This window comes from Boeremia exigua, assembly GCF_020726555.1.
Source record: "Boeremia exigua strain MPI-SDFR-AT-0100 chromosome Unknown C7974scaffold_10, whole genome shotgun sequence".
Lineage (NCBI taxonomy): Eukaryota > Fungi > Ascomycota > Dothideomycetes > Pleosporales > Didymellaceae > Boeremia > Boeremia exigua.
In genome coordinates, this window is record NW_025763527.1 from 879,220 (window position 1) to 897,816 (window position 18,597).

The 18,597-nt window shown below is 53.5% G+C and overlaps 4 protein-coding genes across 4 annotated transcripts; 2 read left to right on the plus strand and 2 right to left on the minus strand.

The window, feature by feature from the left end:
* Positions 1 to 10: 10 nt before the first annotated feature.
* C7974DRAFT_400764 (glycoside hydrolase superfamily) lies at positions 11 to 3,516 on the plus strand. Its single transcript, XM_046142536.1, has 2 exons — positions 11 to 901; positions 952 to 3,516. The coding sequence occupies exons 1-2, from the start codon at positions 326 to 328 to the stop codon at positions 3,322 to 3,324; spliced, it is 2,949 nt and encodes a 982-aa protein (XP_045994031.1). The 5' UTR covers positions 11 to 325; the 3' UTR covers positions 3,325 to 3,516.
* On the minus strand, positions 3,397 to 5,263 carry C7974DRAFT_36344 (uncharacterized protein). The gene is made up of 2 exons (XM_046139760.1): positions 3,923 to 5,263; positions 3,397 to 3,848 (listed from the first exon to the last, which is right to left on the minus strand). The coding sequence occupies exons 1-2, from the start codon at positions 5,170 to 5,172 to the stop codon at positions 3,470 to 3,472; spliced, it is 1,629 nt and encodes a 542-aa protein (XP_045994032.1). The 5' UTR covers positions 5,173 to 5,263; the 3' UTR covers positions 3,397 to 3,469.
* Positions 5,264 to 6,715: 1,452 nt separating this feature from the next.
* On the plus strand, positions 6,716 to 10,812 carry C7974DRAFT_400769 (P-loop containing nucleoside triphosphate hydrolase protein). Its single transcript, XM_046142537.1, has 3 exons — positions 6,716 to 7,688; positions 7,739 to 10,369; positions 10,423 to 10,812. Exons 1-3 carry the CDS (start codon positions 6,996 to 6,998, stop codon positions 10,462 to 10,464), a joined length of 3,366 nt encoding a protein of 1,121 aa, XP_045994033.1. The 5' UTR covers positions 6,716 to 6,995; the 3' UTR covers positions 10,465 to 10,812.
* Positions 10,813 to 11,788: 976 nt separating this feature from the next.
* On the minus strand, positions 11,789 to 15,428 carry C7974DRAFT_36420 (uncharacterized protein). The gene has a single exon (XM_046139782.1). It carries the CDS (start codon positions 15,275 to 15,277, stop codon positions 11,945 to 11,947), a length of 3,333 nt encoding a protein of 1,110 aa, XP_045994034.1. The 5' UTR covers positions 15,278 to 15,428; the 3' UTR covers positions 11,789 to 11,944.
* Positions 15,429 to 18,597: the final 3,169 nt, after the last annotated feature.

The following is an 18,597-nucleotide window of genomic DNA, read 5'->3' on the forward strand; positions in this document are numbered from 1 at the left end:
TTGCGCGCCTGGAAGCATTGACAGGTTAGTGGGCAAGCGGCCAAATATATCGTTGCCCCACTCTTTTCGGGAGGCGCTTCTTAGCGGATCGGCAGGAACCAGGGGTGCGCTGATGGTGATGGCCTGGAGATCGTCACATTGTACGCAAACAAACTCTCGCTACCCTGTGAGACGCGCCGTTGGCTTTGACACGCGACTGCTGCCACCGCACCCGACAAACGCGACCCGCCCCATGATTTGTTAAGCGTAGACGGAGCTCGACGCTCGCGCCGATCCTTATCAATCGCCGCCTCCGCAGTCGCCGAAGCTCGTGCTGCAAGTTACAATGGCGCCCTACGAATTCCATCAGCTGCGTCGGGGCAAGTATGCCAGGCTCGATGCCCCCACCGACGACGACCTGGAGCCTACACCAACGCGCTTCTCCTCCGAATCGAATGTAACCCTGGAGGACCTCGAGGAGCACGACCCGTTAGCCTTCGACAGCAGGCTGAAGCGCAAGAAGAGCGCAGGCGACCTCAAAGTACGGAAGACGTCATTCAAGGACGCCGAGGCGGCCTCCACGACACCATATGCACAAAGGAAGAGATTCTCGCCGGGACGATGCTGCTGCTGGCTGCTGACCTTCGTCGCCGCCACAGTGCTGCTGCTCGCCGCAGGGGGCATCTGGGCATATAAGGCGTCAGTACCACTCGATGGTCTGAGTCCGCCGTGGTACCCTGCGCCAAAGGGCGGAGCAGATCCAGCGTGGGAGGAGAGCTACAAGAAGGCGGCGGAGCTCGTCAGGCAGATGACGTTAGTCGAGAAGATCAACATCACCACAGGCACGGGCTGGAGCATGGACATGTGCGTGGGCAACAATGGGGCCGTGCCAAGGCTCAAGTTCCCACAGCTGTGCTTGCAGGTATGTACAGTCTCTCAGGGCAGTCTGCTCTTCACTAACACATGACACAGGACGGTCCTCTCGGCATTCGTTTTGCAGACAACATCACCGCTTTCCCTGCCGGCGTTACCGTAGGAGCGACATGGAACAAAGACCTCATGTACCAACGCGGCAAGGCCCATGGCGAGGAAGCACGACTCAAAGGCGTCAACGTTCTGCTGGGGCCGACAATGGGTCCCATCGGTCGCCTACCTGCGGGAGGCCGCAACTGGGAGGGCTTCGGTAGTGACCCGGTTCTCCAAGGAATTGCATCTGCTCAGACTATCAAGGGCATCCAAGACGCTGGTGTCATGGCCACTGCGAAGCACTGGCTTGGCAACGAGCAGGAGCACTTCCGGCAAGCGTGGGAGTGGGCGCTGCCAAGTGCTATCTCGAGCAATATCGACGACCGTGCCCTGCATGAAATCTACGCGTGGCCATTCGCCGACTCTGTCAAGGCCGGCGTGGCTTCCGTTATGTGCTCATACAACCAGGTCAACTCATCCTACGCCTGTGCTAACAGCAAACTGCTGAACGGCGTGCTCAAGGACGAGCTGGGTTTCCAAGGCTTCATCCAATCAGACTGGCTGGCACAAAGGTCTGGTGTCGCAAGCGCACTCGCTGGTCTGGACATGTCCATGCCTGGCGATGGGCTTCGCTGGGCTAATGGTGACAGTCTGTGGGGCGCGAGGCTTACACAAGCTGTTCTGAACGGAAGCGTGCCAGTTGACCGCCTGGATGACATGGTGACCCGTGTCGTGGCATCTTGGTATCAACTCGGCCAAGACAAGTGGTCTGGCGAAGGCCCGAACTTCTCTTCCTGGACAAACGACGAGGTTGGCAAACTCCATGAGGGGAGCCCGTCGGACAAGACCATGGTGGTCGTCAACAAGTTCGTGAATGCGCAAGGTAACCACAAGGACGTTGTTCGCCAGATTGCCGCCGAGGGTACGGTCTTGGTCAAGAACACGGACAATGTTCTGCCTCTTAGCCGCAAGGGCCGCAAGGTTGCTTTCAAGTCCAAGCAGCAGACCAAGTTCCGTGTGAGCGTGTTTGGCGAAGATGCACGCCTCTCTCATGATGGTATCAACAAATGCGCGGATCAGAGCTGTAACGACGGCACTTTGGCTTCTGGCTGGGGTTCTGGTGCGGTCGACTTTCCATATATCGTGGAGCCGATGTCGGCTATCCGAGCTGCGTTTGACAAGGATACTGTGTACGTCACCGACTGGCTGGAGAACAAGCTTCCAAAGCAGAAGGAGATTGTCGAAGATCAGGATCTTTGCATTGTCTTCGTCAACTCTGATGCCGGTGAAGGTTACTTGAGATGGGAGGATGTCCGTGGTGACAGGAACGATCTTTCTATCCAGAAGGGTGGCAACGAACTTGTGAAGGATGTCGCAAAGGACTGTGGCAAGGGCAAGGGCGATGTTGTTGTCGTGGTCCACACCGTCGGCCCTGTCATCCTTGAAGAGTTCATCGACATTCCCAATGTCAAGGCTGTCCTTATTGCCAATCTCCCAGGCCAGGAATCCGGCAACGCTATTGTCGATGTTCTATTCGGTGACGTCAACCCCTCCGGTCGCCTGCCTTACACCATTGCGAAGAAGGAAGAAGACTTCGGCCCCGACAGCAAAGTCAAGTACTTCCCCAGCCCCTCCGACGGCCTCGCTCCCCAGCAGAACTTCTCAGAAGGTCTATACATCGACTACCGCTACTTCGACAAGCAAAAAATCGCCCCGCGCTACGAATTCGGCTACGGCCTCTCCTACACGCAATTCAAGCTGTCCGCTCTAGCCATCAAGTCCAAGCACGACAAATCCCTGCTCCCCTCCGCCCGCCCATCAGGCCTCACGCCGCCCACATACCCCACCACCCTCCCCGACCCAAAGTCTGCCCTCTTTCCCAAGGACTTCCACAAAATCGAGAAGTACATCTACCCCTACCTCTCCTCCACAAAAGGCACCGCCTTCCACGCCCCCGAACCCGTCCCGCAATCCCCCCTCAGCCCCGCCGGCGGCGGCCCAGGCGGGAACCCAGACCTGTACACGGAGATGCTGAGCGTGACGGCGCGCGTGGCCAACACAGGCCCCGTCGACGGCGCGGCGGTGGTGCAGCTGTACATTTCACTCCCGCAGGGCTACACAGACCCGGAGACGGGCGAGGCTATCGACTTTCCCGTTAGGGTGCTACGCGGGTTCGAGAAGGTGCGCGTCGCGGCTGGAAGTGGCAAGCAGGGTCGTGCGGACAGTGATGTTGGGGAGCTGGTCACCTTTGAGGTGACACGGCGCGATCTGAGTTATTGGGATGTGCGCAGGCAGAATTGGGTCATGCCTACGACGGGTGCGTTTGAGATCAGCGTAGGCTTTTCGAGCAGGGATTTGCCGTTACAGGGGACGTGGTAGGAGGTATTGTAAGGGGGCATGTTATGGCGTTTCGGGTGTCAATGAAGCTATTGGCTGTAATAGATCAGTGGGGAGTCTTCGCTGGCCTGGATTCTCATATGTCTGTTCTCTTCATCTTTTTGTAGATAGCATCTCAGTATTCTCACTAGATAAACACGATTTCTCGCTCCTCAGTAGCCAACTTATGTGCCTCGTCGTACATTAAACCGTGAACGTACGCGTCTCCGACGAAGCTATACCGCTCTTTCCCACCGCGGCACTCCCTTCGTCGTACCACATGCGGTGTCTGCGACCCATTGAGCACAGCGACCAGATCCCCGACTGTCACGCCCTGCACCGTGAATCCGAACCTGCCCTGCGCAGTATGGAAAACCTGTCTCCCGGCAAGCCGCCAGAGCTTTTGCAAATGTGCCTTCGGCGCTCCGTGCTGCAGTTTCGTCGACCTGGCGATATCCAGCTCCTCAGAGGTGAGCAGACGCGTGTCGTCTTTGCCGCTGGGGTCCATTTCGCCCGATGCAAGCAGTCTGGTGGACAGTCAGCGCTAAGAGCTGCGTGATGCGATCTGGCTCCAGTAAACCAAAGAGAAAGTTTCACATACCGGTGTATCTTCCGGAGGACTTGCGCATACTGCGAAAATGTGGTGCGGAAATCGTCCCAGGTTTCCTGTGTCAGCTTTACGTCGCCGGGCGTTTCGCCAAAGTCGTTGTTGCCCATCAGAGTTCTCCAGTAGGTATCTTTTGTCACGCGAGTGCTTGCTGCAGTGCCCATGGTATCGCTTCTGAGCTCGTTGGATAGGGCCACGTCAGCGATTCTGCGCTCCCACTTGACGAGACCCAAAAAAGCTTCCACCGATCGGTCTCCATCTTCGTAGTCGTCTGCTAGCAAGTGATCTGCAACTCCGTACAAATCTGTCAGCCCGCCATTCGTTGGGTGGACTATTATGATGTTGTCCAGAATCTTGCCCCGAAGAATGATCTCATCCATTTCGTTTCCAAGTTCAAATGAGCTGGGACTCAAGCTAGCCTGGTAGCGGACATCTCCGTCTCTTTGGAACTCTCTAATGGTTGCGGGACCACATATGTATGGTGGGCGTTGGTGATGCAAATCTGGCACCCACGATGGGAGGCCCTCGGTCCTATAGAGGCTGAAAGACATGTTAATGTATCGCCACCAGAAGTGATTCCTCGTAGACTTAGCGAGTATGTATCTACTGAAGCTGGTGTACAGATCTGCTACCGAGGTGTCGTAGCGGAATCTGGGGATTTCAGGATCCATCTCTCGAAGTAAACCTATCATGCCGAATACTCGATCTTGTGGTGAAAAACAATCAAGGTTCGGGACCATCAACAAAACAACACGCAGTGGTCTCCAGGCCACAGCGTCCGACTCGTGAATTTTATCAGATCGAAAGAATGTTCGAATGTCAGGGAGGACTTCGTGAGCCATCGTCATTTTTGCAAAACGCACTGGCGCACCGGCGGTATCATACCAATTCCAGTATGTGAACCTCTGCGTATCGAGAGCCTCGTCGAGGGCCATAAAGTCAATCTCATGCTCCCCACACAGATATGCTATGTCTGTCGCGAGAGCAGCCTCCTGAATGATCCACACGCGATGGAACCAGGGGTTCTGGAACAAATGGAAGATAGCGTCCCGATAAGAAATGTCGATCGAGCACAGCTCTGGGGGCCTTTCTGGTCGTGATCCCCCATCTGAAAGCCCGATCTGTCTATTGTAAGTGACGATGGATGGCAATAAAGACAGAAGATGTGACAATTTCTGTTGCTCAGTCGAAACGCCCAACCACGCCCAAACCTTCCTCGCACGCTTATAGATTTGGTCCATCATGTTGATCTGGATAAATTTCTCATCATAATCTGCCTGGTTGATACACACTGCGTCGATCCAGATTGGTCGAGTGGTGAAGTTCGTGTTCTTGTTCCGCTGAGCTAGGTATGGAAGAGCAGCATACAGATTGTGGTGGACGCGAAGTTGACGCCCGTTGCAAGTGACGGGAAAAGTTTTGGCCTGCTACCCCCAGGTGTATGAGAGGGCATCGTAGTCGAGTCCTGCGTCTAGAGCGATGTTCTTTATGGTCCAAGAAAGCCCTTTGTTGGTGTGTGAGGTATCGGGAACAAGTACGCGTATCTCACCTCGCGCGAGAGGTGTGTAAAAGTAAGGTGGTAGCTTGTCTGGATCGCAGGACATACTTCAAGTGTTGTGATCTCTGTTAGCATCTCTGACTGTCCCTCACCTCTGTGAGAGCTTCAGATCATCGATCGGGCCGCCAGAGTGATGTTGAGCTTCAGGAAGATGCCAGAGGCTGTTTACGCACTTCGTTCGAAGGGTTGCTGTTTGCTGATCCGTAGAAGCGGAGGGAGAAGCAGATGTCAGCGCACCACGAGGTACCCTGCCATGCCCAAACGATCACCGTAAGCGAGCATCGTCAGCAGCGCCGTACATACGGAGGAGCGGTTACCACCCGTCCGATATCCAACGTGTCTTGATATGCTCGTTCTTCCTGTCTGTGAAGAATTCTTATCACAGAACAAGATGGCAAACCAGGTACTGCACTCAGGCATTAGGTACTTGACCAGCCACTTGACAGACCGGCATTAGGCAAGGAGGATCAACAATCTTACTAAGACTCTTTCTTGCTGGAGTACATGTGCTCAAACAGCGATATTCAGTGGTCGCTCTGTGGCTTCTTGGCTGCGACAGGAATGGTTTGGTCCCTCCAAGTGGCTGGTTTGACGTTTCTGGGTGCAGTATACGTAGAGCCTGACCTGCGAGTGCAGCATCCACGTGGCAGTGGGAGGATGCGATATGCTTGTCCAGATACAGTACCTGCAGGTAGCACACTAGTCGTTTGGTATAGATACGCACAGCGCTCGCGCCATGGTGCATGCAGGCAGGCACAGAGCATCGAGTCGCCCCAGAGCCAGAGTACGGGCCGGTAACGATTTAACAATAAACCACAACCACAGCACACATGTTGACCGCCTGGATGAGTTGCTACTTGTGGGAACGTGTGGGAGGGTCAGGCTACCAAAATACAAAAATGCGAACCACTAGTTATCTCACAATACCGGCCGCGATACGACCATGAAGGCTCTGTCTTCGACGCCAAGATCGTGTCTACCCACCTCCATCAGCTCAGGAAGGCATGTACATAGGGATCCTGGGGTGAGCAACGGAGTCTGCTGTTTGCCGGTGTTGCGCGAGCTCCCCAGATGTGGGTGGATGGGGAAAGGGCAGGTGCTGACCGTCACCGCCACCGTGAGTAGCTGACTCTGCACCGGGCACCAGCGGCGGGAGCGCGGGCTAGTCAGAAAATGTCTGTAACAAGGGACCAACGAACTTTGCCCGTGCGCGGGCGGATAAGGGTAATTAATAAAGCCCGCTCTCTTCGTTAAGACGGCCCCCCAACGCACTTTTTCAGGGCCTCCGGATTTCGTGCCCTTCCTTTTTGTTCTTGTATAGACTCTCCACTCTTCGGGAGCGTCTCACGAGCACGATACCCTTTGTCTTTGTGTTGCTTTCTGCACTTTTGGGCTGCTACGCTTCGCCCGTGTCTGCACTTCTGTATCGATAAGAAAAGTAAAAGACCCCTCCAAAAAGAAGCGCAGCGACAGTCAGCTTCGCAGCACACACAAGACCGTACGCGGGATATGCCACACTCTGAGTCGCCTACCATGGCCTCTCCTATCGTCGTCGACAAGAGCGGCGCGGCGCCTGCGCCCTCCCAGGAGGACGTCCAGGCGTTCCTGACCAGCATCGTCACCGCAAAGACATCGCACGCCTCGGTCGACGCTGCCTACGCCCTCACCGAGGTCCTCCAGAACTCTGTTGGCTTCCGTGGCCTCCAGGCATATGGCGTCCTCGACTCGCTCAAGAAGTCGGCAACCAACAAGAAAGACCCTGTCCAGAGGGAGGGCGCCATGAACGGCATCGGCGCACTTTTCGAGCGCTTCCCGCGCTCGCAGAAGCTGACCGAGGCTATCTTCCTGGTTCAGGACGAGACACTGTTCCCCCTCACAGTCGACTCGCTCTCGGACAAGGCCGCCCCCGTCAGGGAGTCGGCCAAGTACGCGCTCGACTCGCTGTTCGACAACCTCTCTGCTGAGGCCAAAGTTTTCGGTCTTCTGCCTGCAGTTATGAAATACCTTGGCAAGAAGTCTGGAAAATGGCAGGGCGCCGTTGGTGCGCTCGAGCTGATCGGCCGCATGGCCGATAAGGCCAAGATCGGCATGGAGAGCCTGGAGGTCGAGCTGGAGAAGGATGTTCTCCGCGAGGCCATGGGTAAGAAGCTCGAGGGACTCATCCCTATTGTCGAGAGCTTCATGCACGATCTTAAGTCTGAGGTCAGTACTATCCAAAATGACACTGATGCACGCGCTAATCAATATTGCAGGTCGCAAAGCAGGCGGTCAAGACAATGAACAGCCTCACCACCCTCCTCCAGAACGACGACATCGCTCCCCGGATACCTCTGCTTGTCAAGGCCATCGAGGACCCCTCCACACAGAGTCTGCAGAAGGCTATTCACGCTCTTTCGCAGACCACCTTCGTCGCCATCGTGACGTCGCCTGTCCTCGCCATGGTCACACCTCTGCTTGAGCGCTCCCTCAACAACCCCAACACAACACAGGAGGTCACTCGCCAGACTGTTGTAGTCGTCGAGAACTTGACCAAGCTCGTTCACGACCCCATCGAGGCTCGTGCTTTCCTCCCCAAGCTGAGGCCCGGTGTCAAGGCTGTCCTCGATCGCGCTTCCATGCCCGAAGTTCGTGAGATTGGCGGTCGTGCGCTGGCTGTCATCGATGCCGCCACCGCAGATCAGGACGGAAACGTCGAGCACGGTGCTCTTGCCCGTGTTTCGCCTTCCGAGGTCTCCCTTGTTCTGGAGAAGCACGTCAAGGAGGCTGGCGGTCTGCTGGACTTCCCTGGTGATGCTGAACTCTGGACATCTGCAAAGGCTTACATTTCCGCCATGATCGCTGAGGATGTGCATGAGCGCCAGATCAAGCGCATTCCTTCGCTCGTTGCTCCCTACCTCAAGCCTTTGATGGGCCCTGATGCCGCTGAGAAGGTCTCAGAGGCTGTTTCTCAATTCTACATTGACGAGGATCATCGCAAGTTCGGTCAGCCGGTCGTCGAGGACGATGGAGAGACCGAAATTGTCAACGCAACCTTCTCTCTCGGGTACGGTGGTATGTTGCTTCTCTCGCACACCAACCTGCGTCTGCTCAAGGGCCACCGCTACGGTCTTTGCGGCCGCAACGGTGCTGGAAAGTCTACGCTCATGCGCAGTATCGCCAACGGCAAGCTCGAGGGATTTCCTCCTCAGGACGAGGTCAGGACCTGCTTTGTCGAGCACAACCAGGGCGAAGACGCCGAGATCACAATTCTCGAATACATCGTCAATGATCCTCGCTTCAAGGACGAGACTCAGGAGCGTATTTCCGAGGTTCTGGAGGAAGTTGGCTTCACTGCTGGTCCTGAAGGCAGGCAATCTCACAAGGTTGGCTCCCTGTCCGGAGGATGGAAGATGAAGCTCGCTTTGGCGCGTGCTATGCTTATGCGCGCGGACGTCTTGTTGCTCGACGAGCCTACTAACCACTTGGACGTTGCCAACGTTGCTTGGCTGCAGGAGTACCTCAAGAGCCACACTGAAATCACCAGCTTGATCGTTTCTCACGACTCTGGGTTCCTCGACGCTGTCTGCACAGACATCTACCACTACGAGCAGAAGAAGCTTGTTAACTACAAGGGTAACCTTGCCGATTTCGTCAGGCAGAACCCCGAAGGCAAGAGCTACTACACCCTCTCTGCGTCGCTCGTCCAGTTCAAGTTCCCCCCTCCTGGTATCTTGACCGGAGTCAAGTCTAACACTCGCTCTATCCTTCGTATGACCGACTGCACATTCACATACCCTGGCGCGGCAAAGCCGTCGCTCTTCAACGCATCCTGCAACCTGTCACTCTCTTCCCGAGTTGCTATCATCGGCGCCAATGGTGCTGGTAAATCTACACTCATTAAGATCCTGACAGGCGAAGTCACCCCACAGGACGGAAAGGTTGAGAAGCACCCCAACTTGCGTATTGGATACATCAAGCAGCACGCTTTGGAGCACGTCGAGATGCACTTGGAGAAGACGCCCAACCAGTACCTCCAATGGCGTTACGCAAACGGTGACGATCGCGAGGTGTTGATGAAGCAGACTCGTGTTCTTACTGAGGAAGACAAGGCGCAGATGGACACCTTGATCGATCTTGGCGACGGCAGCGGCGGACGCAAGATTGAAGCCCTGATTGGTCGTCAGAAGTACAAGAAGACCTTCCAGTATGAGGTCAAGTGGATGCACATGCTCCCCAAGTACAACACCATGATCTCGCGCGAGACCTTGTTGGAGAGGGGCTTCCAGAAGCTCATCCAAGAGTTCGACGACCACGAGGCATCCCGCGAGGGTCTCGGTTACCGTGTCCTCGAGCCCAAGGTTATCTCCAAGCACTTCGAGGATCTTGGTATGGATCCTGAGATCGCCAACCACAACGAAATCTCTGGTCTTTCTGGAGGTCAGAAGGTCAAGGTCGTACTTGCAGGTGCTATGTGGAACAACCCCCATCTTCTTGTCCTCGACGAGCCGACCAACTTCTTGGATCGCGACTCTCTTGGCGGTCTTGCGGTTGCTATCCGCGACTACAAGGGTGGTGTTATCATGATTTCTCACAACGAGGAGTTTGTCGGCGCCCTCTGCCCCGAGCAGTGGCACGTCATCGACGGCAGGGTCCAGCACAAGGGTCACCTTGCTGTCGATATGGGCCGTTTCGAGGACTCCCGTCCTGGTTCGTCGGTTGCTAGCAGCAACGTCAGCTCTGCGGCGCCTAGCTCCGCTGGTACACCTATTGGCTCCGACGTTGAGGGCTCAAAGGACGATATGAAGTTCAGGTCCAAGAAGAAGAAGAAGATGACTAAGAAGGAGGTCAAGGAGCGTGAAGTCAGGCGGAGACTGAGATACATTGACTGGCTCAACAGCCCCAAGGTACGTTTATCACACCATTTGCAATCTTTAACATTTTTCTAACAACTCCACAGGGCACACCCCAGCCTCCTAATACCGATGACGAGGCCGAGTAGACGATCTGTTGGTACGACATGATATCTTAGACTTGTTGCATTGTCCGGCGTTCTAGAGGATAAATCCTGGGTTTTGCATTTCCGCGCTTATAGATCATGACGACTCACGAGGTTGGCAATTTCTCTATTTAGCAGACCAAAAGCATCTTTTATCACATTTATTCGTTGTCTACTTGTCCAACATTGGTGCCATAAAGTAACAGTAACACGGCATGCCTTCCTCTTGCATGGAAGCAAGCGGTGCATACAAGCAACCACTGCCTCAAACGGATATGTCTGACTCGGTTGTGAATAAATGATAAGTACGGCCAGGGACTGCGCAACGGCGATCGAATGCATGGACTCTCACTGTACACCCATCTCGCTGACTGTCACCTTCATCAGGCGTCTTTCTTCTCGTTTTCCGCACCTTCCTTCATGGCGCGTAGGAAACTAGCAGCTGCAATACTGCAGACGCCAGTAGCCGCACCAGTCGCAGCCAAAGCTTTGACGATGGCGAGGCCGTATCCACCCATAGCTGCGCTTTGCAGGATAGCGAACGCGCCGCCGGCTGCGACAGGTCCAACAGCTGACTGAACCGCCGCAGCAATAGAACCTGGTTCCACAGAGTCAGTATCAATAGCCATACCTCGCAGGGAACAGCTAACCAGCAGCAATGCCAACGGGCATAAACCCAATGAAACCCAAGACTGCAGGGGCGAGACCGATGGCCATCGGCACGGCAGCAAGACAGGCAATCAGCTGCGCAGCCTCGACAGGATGGTCTCGGATCCACCTCAGCACTTTCTCAGGCAAGCCTTTCATATGCTCCTCTTTGAAATCGAACTTAGGAATACGCTTGCTGCCAACCTCATTCATTGCGGTTTTGCCGCTGAGCAGCGCCTCGCACGCTTCACCTGCGGTGACACCCATGTGCTTGCCGACGTCTTCTCCGAAGCGTGTGAGCCCCGCCCAGTCCGACGGTGAAACTTCGCGAGTAGGAACGCCGTCAGGTATGATAGTCGTGGTGGCCTGCTGATTCACAGAGGCGACGAAAGATTCGGTGAGCTGTTTGGCTTTAGCGGCAGCAGGGCTGGCGTTCTGCCATGCGTTTGCGGCGACGGCTATGAGCGCGTTACGGAACTTCCGGGCGTCGTCGAAGAAACTCGTGTTTAGTGGAAGTACCAGTGGTGTGGAGAGGGTGGTGAGAAGAAAGGATTGTTTGGAGAAGGGAAGAGGGGGTGGGCGCCGAGCCTAGCGCAGTGAAGCAAACGGTAGATGGGAGTGAAGGAGACGCACTGGCCTTGGCGACAGAATCAAATACTTCAATGTAGTGCCTTAGCGGTGTATGATAACCGTTTATCATTCAAATTATTCTACCATCTCATAAGACACCGTAGACAAAAGCGGCGCCTCTCGAACAAACAAATAATCTGCATCAGAATCCAATGCATCACGCCATACCTTTGTATCTGTCAAACCCTGCTTCCTGGTGTTTCGTCTAGTAGTAATCCTCATTTTCTTCGTCGTATTCGCTGTCGTCTTCATCCCCGTACATACCTCCATGTACGCTGCTCATATGATTGTAGACATCTGAAGCAGTAGAGCCCATTTCGCCACAAGCCCAACACCAGTGCGTACCACACGTACACGTAATATGGTCACATCCATATGTCTTCTGGACCGAAACACTGCATCCAGGGCACTCCCGCACAGAACCTTCGAGCCTTTTCCGTGCAGCTGCGGGCGTCTCGCAGTCCTCACAGCGCCACTGCTGAAGCGCTTCTGGGGCGCCTCTTGCGCACTCGCGTTCCATCAGCCGCTGGGCTTTGTTGCATTGAGAGCACCAGGCGTGGATCCATTCACCTCTCTCATCGTAAGCTGCTTTCAGATTGCCTACTGCGTGTATGCCCTTCCCGTAGACTGCGAGAGTGCGCGCGGCTGGAGCACGGCGACAGAAGGGACAGAAGAGAGCAGCGGTGTTGATTATGGTTCCGGGGTTGTTCAGCCCGTACCAACTGCTAAGACAATCTTTGCAGATGCTCTGATGGCATCCGCGCCGGCGGCATGCTGGGAGCAGATACTTCTTGGTGAATGTGCTGAAGCAGAGGCTACAGTGAGATCTTTCAGCAGTACGGCGCTTGACCCAAGATTTTAGGTCTGTAGTCAGTGCAGCAACGTTGCGAATCTGCTTGCCCTTGAGTGTGAGCTTCATTGCCGGATCAAGGTCAGGAAGAGCTTCAACGTTTTCGAGGAACGACTTTGTGCCGGTCATAGCAACTGTCGTGAATAGACTGAACTTGAAAGGCTTCTCAAGGACACCGTTGGTGTTCCTTATGAGCCAGTCTTGTCCGTTCTCTTCACAAATCTGCGTGGCAGTTGTATCGACTCCGACGATAGTTTTCATTCCATCGACGCAGGCTGTGCAGCGGAACGGTCTTGTCACCATGTGTTTCCATTCATCCGGCCAGATGACCTTGTTTAGGCATTTTGTGCACTCCAATGTAGGCGCAGGGTTGTTGCTACGCTTCGCTGGCGGAAGGCTGGTCTGCATGCGGCAGTACCAACACTTCGGTCGAACATTCAAGTCAGCTGTGTTATAGCACACATACTGCGCACGACATGTCTGAATGCTGCATTCGACCCAAGCAATTTTCGTTGATGCAGTGTCTTCTGGTGTGACATTAGTGAGGAGCGCTTTTGCCCGATCCTCGACAGAGCCCCATGATGACCCTGTGAACACACACAGACCGCACTTGCCTTGCGAGTTTTCAGCCATGATTGTTATCGATCTAGGCAGTTGACATTCTCGACACATGACTGCAGGACCGATAGGCGCGTGGGTCTTCCGAGGTGTCCAGCCAACTTTTGCTGTCAGGGTTGTCAAGAGATTTTTGCCTGTGTGCTGGTAGATCACAAGACGATGAAAGAGCTCACGGTCGCTCTCAAATAGAAGGCCGTCTTTGCTAGGACATCCTTCATGTGATTGCATCTGGGCTCTGTGCTCGGCATCCGCATCAAGGAGTAAACCCAGGCAGCTCGAGTTCCATGTCTCCGGGACTTCAATGTTGTTCCACTTATCGCGCCAGAACAACATAGCTGCATTTGCTGCGCCTGATAATGGCTTCAGACCGATTCGGATAGCAAGTGCTGCCAAAACAGCAGCAGGTCGAGCAGTAAGCATTGTACCTGGCAGTATGACATGCAAAAGGATCTGCCAGAACTTCCATCCGAAGTCCTGGGACGCCAATGCTGTAGGAATCTTCGGGACCTCAGTGTTCGATGTCTCTGCTATGTGGGCTGGAAGTTCCGCTGCTGACTCAACGTATGTGATCCGAGTCAGTACCTTTGCAAGACGACGAAGGATGCGTCCATCGCACGAACGACCGATTTCCAGAAGCTCATCTCGTCGGAACTTGGATAAGGGCTGATCTTGTTCATCTTCTTCATCGCCGTGTTGCGCCGTCCCCTTGATCATCGCAGGCGCAAAGTTGATCGTAGGATCGAGAAAGACACAAGGGAAACGCTGTTGCTCAGGTACCTCATCAATTATACACAAAATCTCGTTGACGTAGTCGTATGACTCTTCAAGCCAATTCTTCATGCGTGCCTTCTCATCCGTATCCGCAATTTTGTCAACATGAAGACTGAATTTGGCGATGAGCTTATCACGAGCGGGATTCCCGCGGTCCCTACAAACAGTGCGCCAAAGAACTCCAAACACAGGGTTCAAAGACATGGAGGCCACGTCTGTCTCAATGATGTTCTGCAGCTGCCGTGAGACGAGGATCTTGTAGGTGGCATCTCCAGCGTAACGCTTGGCGAAGTCCATGATGGGTGTTGTCCTCTTCGGCAAGTATCTGTTGAGTACACTGGAAGTAACAGCTATCTTTGTAAGGTTGTTGTTCAGTCGCAAGTCCAGAGCTTGACGTTGTTTCTTCCGATTGGTGATGACTCTCTTGCCCTCTGATTTGACGTCTGCAGCCCAGAAGTACGAATTGGCGAGCTCGTCCTGCTCAGTACTTATGTTCTTGATGGTCTCGTCGTTATTGTATCGCATCAACGTCGCATCCATGACGTTCTCTATGCCTGCCTTGCCTACACCCATCCATGCTAGGAGTACGTCAACAGTAACCTGTGAGATGCTTTCAGGTGCGGACCTTGCCAAAGTAAAGCAGGCTCCACGTGTAACGGTGCTGAGGTATGTGTAATACCCGCCGTAGAGCGGATCCTCAAGGTCTCTATGTAAGAAACAGAAAACTTGAGCCTTCTTTTCCCCTTCATGAAGCATGTTACTTGCTGACACCCAGTCTGCAAATTTCGAGCCGAAGCCACCATAGGACGAGGGGTGGCGCAAGACAGTCTGTTCTGTGTAGTAATTGCTATCCGGATCTCGGTCGGCTACCATCGCACAGTGTGGTGGCGCATCGGTGTAGAGAAGTATGATTGTGGTTGCATCTTTTCGCATCAGCTGAAATGCGCGAGCAAGACCAGTCTTGGTTGCTTCTGGGTAGTCGCCGCCGCCATCGGGTTCCAGATTTGCAGCCATGGTTGTAAGCGCAGCTGCAGAGGCTCTGTTGGCGCCGTCCGTGTCCAATCCTTTGTTACATTCATGCCAGCCGCTCCATTCAAGCATTCCATCCTTGGTTCGATCCGATTCGGAGTAATCCCGATAAGCTAGAAGCCCAATTCGCGAGAAACTGTCGGTCAGATTGGAGATGGCTATGACTTTGGGAAGAGACGTCTGGAGTGATTTGAGGTAGTGGACCATTGAGTAGGTCGAATCAACTAGGATCAGAAGGTCGTAGACCTCGTCTTTTACTTGTAATGCCATGCTGGCGATGTCGTTGGCCAGGTGAGAATCCAATGGTTGTATCGCCAATTTAAACTGAGAATTGAAGTATGACTGTCATCATATTTACTGTCAGACACCGCCCTTCAACCGTATAGGTGCATGGCGTAAAGACGCTAGGAGTCGGGGCTATCAGGCAACACAGGTGTGTTGCGCCTGCACGTGCGGCTGAGTCACAGTGTTCGAAGGCACCTTCTACATCCATGCATTGGACGCCGTGACTGAGCTGAATAAGGGCGCGAAAGCGGCGAAGGCTCTCCAAAGTTTCTGCTCCTACAATTACAATCAGCTGTTATTACATGATTCTCTGTTCTCGAAGAATCTGCATGCAGGTGGTGTTGCTGAATCATGAATACCTACAAAAGCGTTCATCATTTATCGAAAACATCAATGCTGCAGAGAAAGCGATAGGTGATCAACAGTATGCTTAGAGTGTTGTTACGTGGGTGGCGCCGCACATAACAGAGGTCGTGCGGTGAATGAAGGGTTGCAGAGATCGGCGATCTTAGAGGTGCAGACTTGTTGATTACCAGATGCAAGCGACGCAAACTGCATACATAACACCACCGTGGCATGTCAGGTTGATACGTGGTGCAAGCGGGGCATGTATACAGCAAGTCAGAGCCTCTGAAGGAACGCAATCAAACAAACTCTTGACGTGTTACTCGTGGGTCAATATTCGATCGTGATATGGTTCTGTAATTCTGCCATAGGGAAAAGACAACAGAGTCGCAGGATGTATAGGAGCGGCAATCTCCATATTATACTGTTGGAGAATTCATGTACCTAGCAAGCTCTCGTCGACCCCGCATATGGAGTGGAGTTCAACCTCCAAGACCTTCCAGCTCCTTCGAACATTGTGCTCCATTCCCCCGACAAAAAAGCTTCGATCTTGCACGAATCACTATGTCAGGGCAGGGACAATCCTATCAGAAAGACCCACACTGGTCCGACAGTTGACACCTACTCACTTGGACACTTGCATTCTTCCTGGCGAGAGATGCCTTCATATAACGTGGTCGAGCATGCGCTCTCGGAACCAGAAAAGCAACGCCTTACCTAATGTCATCGTATAGCCTCTGATAACGTTTTTCAGCAGACGCGCCTGCGAAATCAGGACAGGTTGCTCAAACACCTAGCTTGCAAACGCAAAAGTCCTGATGTCAAATTGTGCAGCATCAAGTTCGATGAGCATCATGCGAAAGTCAAGGTGAAACATCAAGCATGCTGGAACAGCGTCAGGATGGAAGCGCGACTTGGTCCTAGAGTTGAGGTTTTGCCGGACACTGTATATAGCAGATATCAAGCTGGAGAATGTTGGCAAATCCCAGCTCGTGTTTATCGATTAATAAAATCAACTGAAGGAACCGTGTACTCTGTGGCCCTTATCTGAGGGTCACGTGCAGTTTGCTTCTTCTCCGCGAGTCTACAAGCTTACTACTCAAAGCTGCGCATTGGGATTGAACCAATGGCATCCGGTGACAAACAACGCGGCTGTTGAACTTGTGAGTACCTCGAGTACGCCGAAAGAGCCACCGAGCTATACGAGCCGGGAGCGTGCATGCATGGTGACAAAAATGTAAGAAAAGGGCAACTCGCGCAAAAGATGAGCGAGGACCCGAGAATTGCTGGAACACGGCGAGTGGTGGACAACATGCCCGGGAAGGATAGGCTCGATGGAGTCGTACCCAACCCAGACGGTCGGGGACAAGAATTACGACGGCTTCTTGATCGCTGCTGTCAGATGAACCCGAGACAGAAAGTCGGTACTTGAACCGATCCCTACCCTCGGAGCCTGCGTGTGTGATTTGTGCAAATTATCACGCAACTATCATTAGTCTAACCAGAATGAGAAACTTCCTACTAGTAACGTCGTACAATTGTCCACTCATGTGGCTTTGTGCTGGGGATACAGTGGTGATCTGGTATCGTACCTCGCGGTCGGGGCATCGCCCAACGACTTTCACGTCAAGCAGCACACCCGTGAAGTCTGCCCGAGGGAACTCGTGTCCGCAACTTTGTTTCATCTGTCCAATCGCAAGACATTTTTTTGGCGAGATTCTCAAATAAAGTTGCAGCCGCATGGTGAATACGGCGTTGTTGACCAGCGTCCGTTGGTGATGTCCCCGCGCCCCTGCTCGGCATATGAGCGATAGAGACGTAATAGATGGAGGATGTCCACAAGCACGATAGTCGAGCAAGGTGCGTTTTGGGTCATCCAATGCCTACCGAGATCGACTTTGTTAGACTTTGTTTGTGGATTTCTATGCCCGTCCAGTGGCGCACCTCAATGTGCGGGGCCCTAGCCTAAGCCTTATGAGTGGGGCGAAGTATGACGCTGTCATTGCTGTTTCTTCATCAGGACAGTATCGCATTTTGGACATGCACTTCTTGAAAGAAAGGGTGCATCAGTGTTTGGTAGCGAAACGGCGATCTCTCTCTCGTTGTCTTTGGAGTCAATGGCGGAAATGCATCCGACCATTGAGCACGTGTGTAGCTGCACACCTCCAGCCTCCAGGGCTGGATCTCTCGAATCCCAGATGCGCCTGCATATTGTCGGTTGTGCATTAGACAGGGCTTCAATGGCGCGGCCTAGGCATAGATAAGAAGTCTGTGCGTGGGGCTTTGGGTAGTACTCATTTGGAAGTCATTTGTGAAGAGTTACACGTATGCCTCCGCGGGCCAAGATGACTGCCTGAAGATCGTCCGGGTCTTTTAGACCGACCAGGCGACGGACTCATTTGAAGACATGGAGTTTGAACACCAAATCTGTGGCTGAAACTGCTTTGATGATAGCCCTCAAGAGAATTCCTGGAATCTGGGCACGGTCGATCATTGGATGCAGACAATAGTAGCCCATGTGATGAGTCGCAAACGATTCCTTCAACAGTTTAGAGGACCAAATATTTCCGTGTGCTGTACTTACTACGGATCATCCCACGCGAGCATTAGGTTCGCAAAAGGTCCGGCGAAACGGTGCACCCTTGAGCCCACGTCGACATCGGATGGTAGCGACCCGGCGGAATTTAGGGCATCGGCCTGTTTCCAAGCGAGAAATCTATAAGTAAACCAGACAGTTGTGGAGAGTAACTTGGGTCTTGAAATGTGATCGGTTGTGGCGTGATGAACCAGGCTTCAGATGTTCGGAATGTACTCCGATCTCAAACGCTGTTTCACCCACGACTCCGATGCATCACTTAGCGTGGACAAGAAGGTTAGGAAACGGAGGTATGACTTGACATAGAAGGATCTGCAATGTCACTAATAGCGAGGGGCCTGAATAAATTCAGAGTTCAGGGTAG

Excerpts from the sequence above, each read along its gene's own strand:
- C7974DRAFT_400764 (XM_046142536.1), top strand. The coding sequence starts at position 326 with ATGGCGCCCTACGAATTCCATCAGCTGCGTCGGGGCAAGTATGCCAGG. Across the intron at positions 902-951 it reads TCCCACAGCTGTGCTTGCAG|GACGGTCCTCTCGGCATTCG; the intron begins GTATGTACAGTC and ends CACATGACACAG.
- C7974DRAFT_36344 (XM_046139760.1), bottom strand. The coding sequence starts at position 5,172 with ATGATGGACCAAATCTATAAGCGTGCGAGGAAGGTTTGGGCGTGGTTG. Across the intron at positions 3,849-3,922 it reads GTCCTCCGGAAGATACACCG|ACTGCTTGCATCGGGCGAAA; the intron begins GTATGTGAAACT and ends ACTGTCCACCAG.
- C7974DRAFT_400769 (XM_046142537.1), top strand. The coding sequence starts at position 6,996 with ATGCCACACTCTGAGTCGCCTACCATGGCCTCTCCTATCGTCGTCGAC. Across the intron at positions 7,689-7,738 it reads TGCACGATCTTAAGTCTGAG|GTCGCAAAGCAGGCGGTCAA; the intron begins GTCAGTACTATC and ends TCAATATTGCAG. Across the intron at positions 10,370-10,422 it reads ACTGGCTCAACAGCCCCAAG|GGCACACCCCAGCCTCCTAA; the intron begins GTACGTTTATCA and ends ACAACTCCACAG.
- C7974DRAFT_36420 (XM_046139782.1), bottom strand. The coding sequence starts at position 15,277 with ATGGCATTACAAGTAAAAGACGAGGTCTACGACCTTCTGATCCTAGTT.